The sequence below is a fragment of the Lepidothrix coronata genome, unplaced genomic scaffold, assembly GCF_001604755.1.
Source record: "Lepidothrix coronata isolate B3197 unplaced genomic scaffold, Lepidothrix_coronata-1.0 Scaffold523, whole genome shotgun sequence".
Taxonomy (NCBI): Eukaryota; Metazoa; Chordata; class Aves; order Passeriformes; family Pipridae; genus Lepidothrix; species Lepidothrix coronata.
Genome location: NW_016690703.1, coordinates 22659 through 25323, shown reverse-complemented (window position 1 = coordinate 25323; position 2665 = coordinate 22659). Strand labels below are relative to the sequence as shown.

The window sequence follows — 2665 nt, the reverse complement described above, 5'->3', positions numbered from 1 at the left end:
CCCCGGGTGTCCCCCCATTGTCCCCACAGTCCCCGTGCCCCCTCCATCCCCCAGGAGGTGTCCCCGTGCCCCCGGGTGTCCCCCCATTGTCCCCACAGTCCCCGTGTCCCCTCCATCCCCCAGGAGGTGTCCCCGTGCCCCCGGGTGTCCCCCCATTGTCCCCACAGTCCCCGTGTCCCCTCCGTGTCCCCCAGGAGAGCGTCCGGGAGCGGCTGAGCCTGATCCAGGGTTTCCTGCAGGCGGAGGCGCAGCGGCGGCTCGGGGAGCTGGAGGCCAAGCTGCGCTGCCAGGAGCTGTCCGAGGTGGGCTCCCGCTCCCCCCAGACCCCCGCCCAGCTGTCCTGGATCCGGGGGGTCATCCTGGGCTACCCCCGGACCCCCACCCGGCCGTCCTGGATCTGGGGGGTCATCCTGGGCTCCCGCTCCCCCCGGACCCCCACCCGGCCGTCCTGGATCCGGGGGGTCATCCTGGGCTCTCCCCAGACCCCCACCCGGCCATCCTGGATCTGGGGGGGTCATCCTGGGCTCCTGCTCCCCCCGGACCCCCGCCCAGCTGTCCTGGATCCGGGGGGTCATCCTGGGCTCCGCCTGGACCCCCGCCCAGCTGTCCTGGATCTGGGGGGTCATCCTGGGCTCCCGCTCCCCCCGGACCCCCCCAGCTGTCCTGGATCTGGGGGGGTCATCCTGGGCTCCCCCCGGACCCCCCCCCAGCTGTCCTGGATCCGGGGGGGTCATCCTGGGCTCCCCCCGGACCCCCGCCCAGCTGTCCTGGATCTGGGGGGTCATCCTGGGCTCCCGCTCCCCCTGCCTGGCTTTCCTGGATCTGGGGGGTCATCCTGGGCTCCCCCCAGACCCTTTCCTGGCTTTCCTGGATCTGGGGGGGTCATCCTGGGCTCCTGCTCCCCCCGGACCCCCGCCTGGCCTTCCCGGCTTTCCCAGATTTCCCGGCTTTCCCGGCTGTCCCAGATCCGGGGGGGTCATCCCGGCTTCCCCCCCCTCCCTCCCCAGGAGCGGTACCTGGCGCAGGTGAAGGCTCTGCTGCACCAGGAGCTCTCGGCAACGGGCAACGGGGCCACCAACGGGGCCACCAACGGGGCCACCACGGCGCCCAACGGGGCCACCAACAGGGCCACCAACGGGGCCACCAGCAGGGCCAACGGGGCCACCAACAGGGCCAACGGGGCCCGCAACGGCGCCTCCGGCAGCGACGAGGAGCAGGACGGGGCCGGGGACATGGAGGAAGGGGTGGCCTCCTCCTCCTCCTCCTCCCCGTCCCTGCCGGGCCCCGTCCCGAGGGCGAGGAAGGCCCGGAGGAGCCGATCCAACGGGGAGAGCAGAAGTGAGGACGGGGGGGGTGATGGGGTTTTCCAGACGCTTCTCCCGGGGTTTTGTTGCCGTGAAGCGCCGGTTCCCGGTGGGATGGAGGGTGGGGGTCCCCCCTCAGGGAGGGGTTCGGGGTCTTCTTGCCTTGGTGCCCAACGATTCCTGGTGGGATGGAGATGGAGAGCAGGGATCCCCNCCAGAGCTGGGATGGGGTCGGGAATGGGACCCCCAGGGACCGGGATGGGGTTGGGAAGGGGACAGATCCCCCTGGAGCCGGGATGGGGTCGGGAAGGGGACAGACCCCCCTGGAGCCGGGATGGGGTCGGGAAGGGGACAGACTCCCCTGGAGCCGGGATGGGGTCGGGAAGGGGGGTTTCCCCCCACCCCCCGCGGCCGCTTTGTCCCATGGGAAGGGCACACGTGGCTTCCCAGGGGCTTCTCCGGGGGCTTTTCCTGGGTTGGACACGGGGGGTGGCCCCAACCCCCCCCCCAACTCCCTTGGGGGGTGTCCTGGGCACTGACCCCCCTTCCCAGATTCCCCTTGGGAATAATCCCCCCTCCCGCCCCGATCCGTGTCCGTGTGTCCCCCCCGGAGCCATCCCGGCCATTTTGGGGTGTCCCTTTGTCCCTCCCCAAATCCTCGTGGTGACCCCCCGGTGTCCCCACAGGCTGCAGGACCTGGAGAGGGATGAGGAGACCCTGAGTGAGAAGGTGAGTCCCGGGATCTCCGGGATTTGGCCCCAGTTTTGGGGGGGGGGTCACTCCCCCCGGGTTGTCTCCATAAATCCCGGGATGCTCCGCAGGGACACGTGACTCCCGGGCTGGGAATGGGATTCCTGGGGCTTCCCACCCTCTCGTTCCTTGTGGAATTGGGGGTCCAGTGGGGGGGGGGGGGCTGGCCCAGGGACACCCCCGTGTGTCCTGTTCCCAACCCCATCCTGTCCCCTCTGTCCCTGTGCCCCACACCAGTCCCTCCGTCCCCAGGGAAGTGTCCCCGTGCCCACAGTGTCCCCACCCTGTCCCCACAGTGTCCCCACACCGTCCCCTCTGTCCCCAGGGAAGTGTCCCCGTGCCCCACAGTGTCCCCACAGTGTCCCCCTGTGTCCCTGTCTCCACCATCCCCTCCATCCCCCTGGGAGGTGTCCCTGTGACCCTACAGTGTCCCCATGGTGTTCCCACAGTGTCCCCTCCATCCCCCAGGAGGTGTCCCCGTGTCCCCGGGTGTCCCCCCATTGTCCCCCCATTGTCCCCGTGTCCCCTCCATCCCCCAGGAGGTGTCCCCGTGTCCCCGGGTGTCCCCCCATTGTCCCCCCATTGTCCCCGTGTCCCCTCCATCCCCCAGG

At 70.6% G+C, this 2665-nt stretch overlaps 1 protein-coding gene across 1 annotated transcript in view; it reads left to right on the top strand.

Moving 5' to 3' along the window:
* Positions 1 to 167: 167 nt before the first annotated feature.
* The window catches only part of DNMT1 (DNA methyltransferase 1), a gene marked incomplete at both ends in the record, with an annotated part of 24999 nt that continues 22501 nt past the window's right edge, over positions 168 to 2665 (top strand). The window contains 2 exons of the mRNA XM_017839872.1: positions 168 to 302; positions 1008 to 1338. Coding sequence (XP_017695361.1) covers positions 168 to 302; positions 1008 to 1338 — 466 coding nt within the window. The remainder of the gene's footprint in view (positions 303 to 1007; positions 1339 to 2665) is intronic.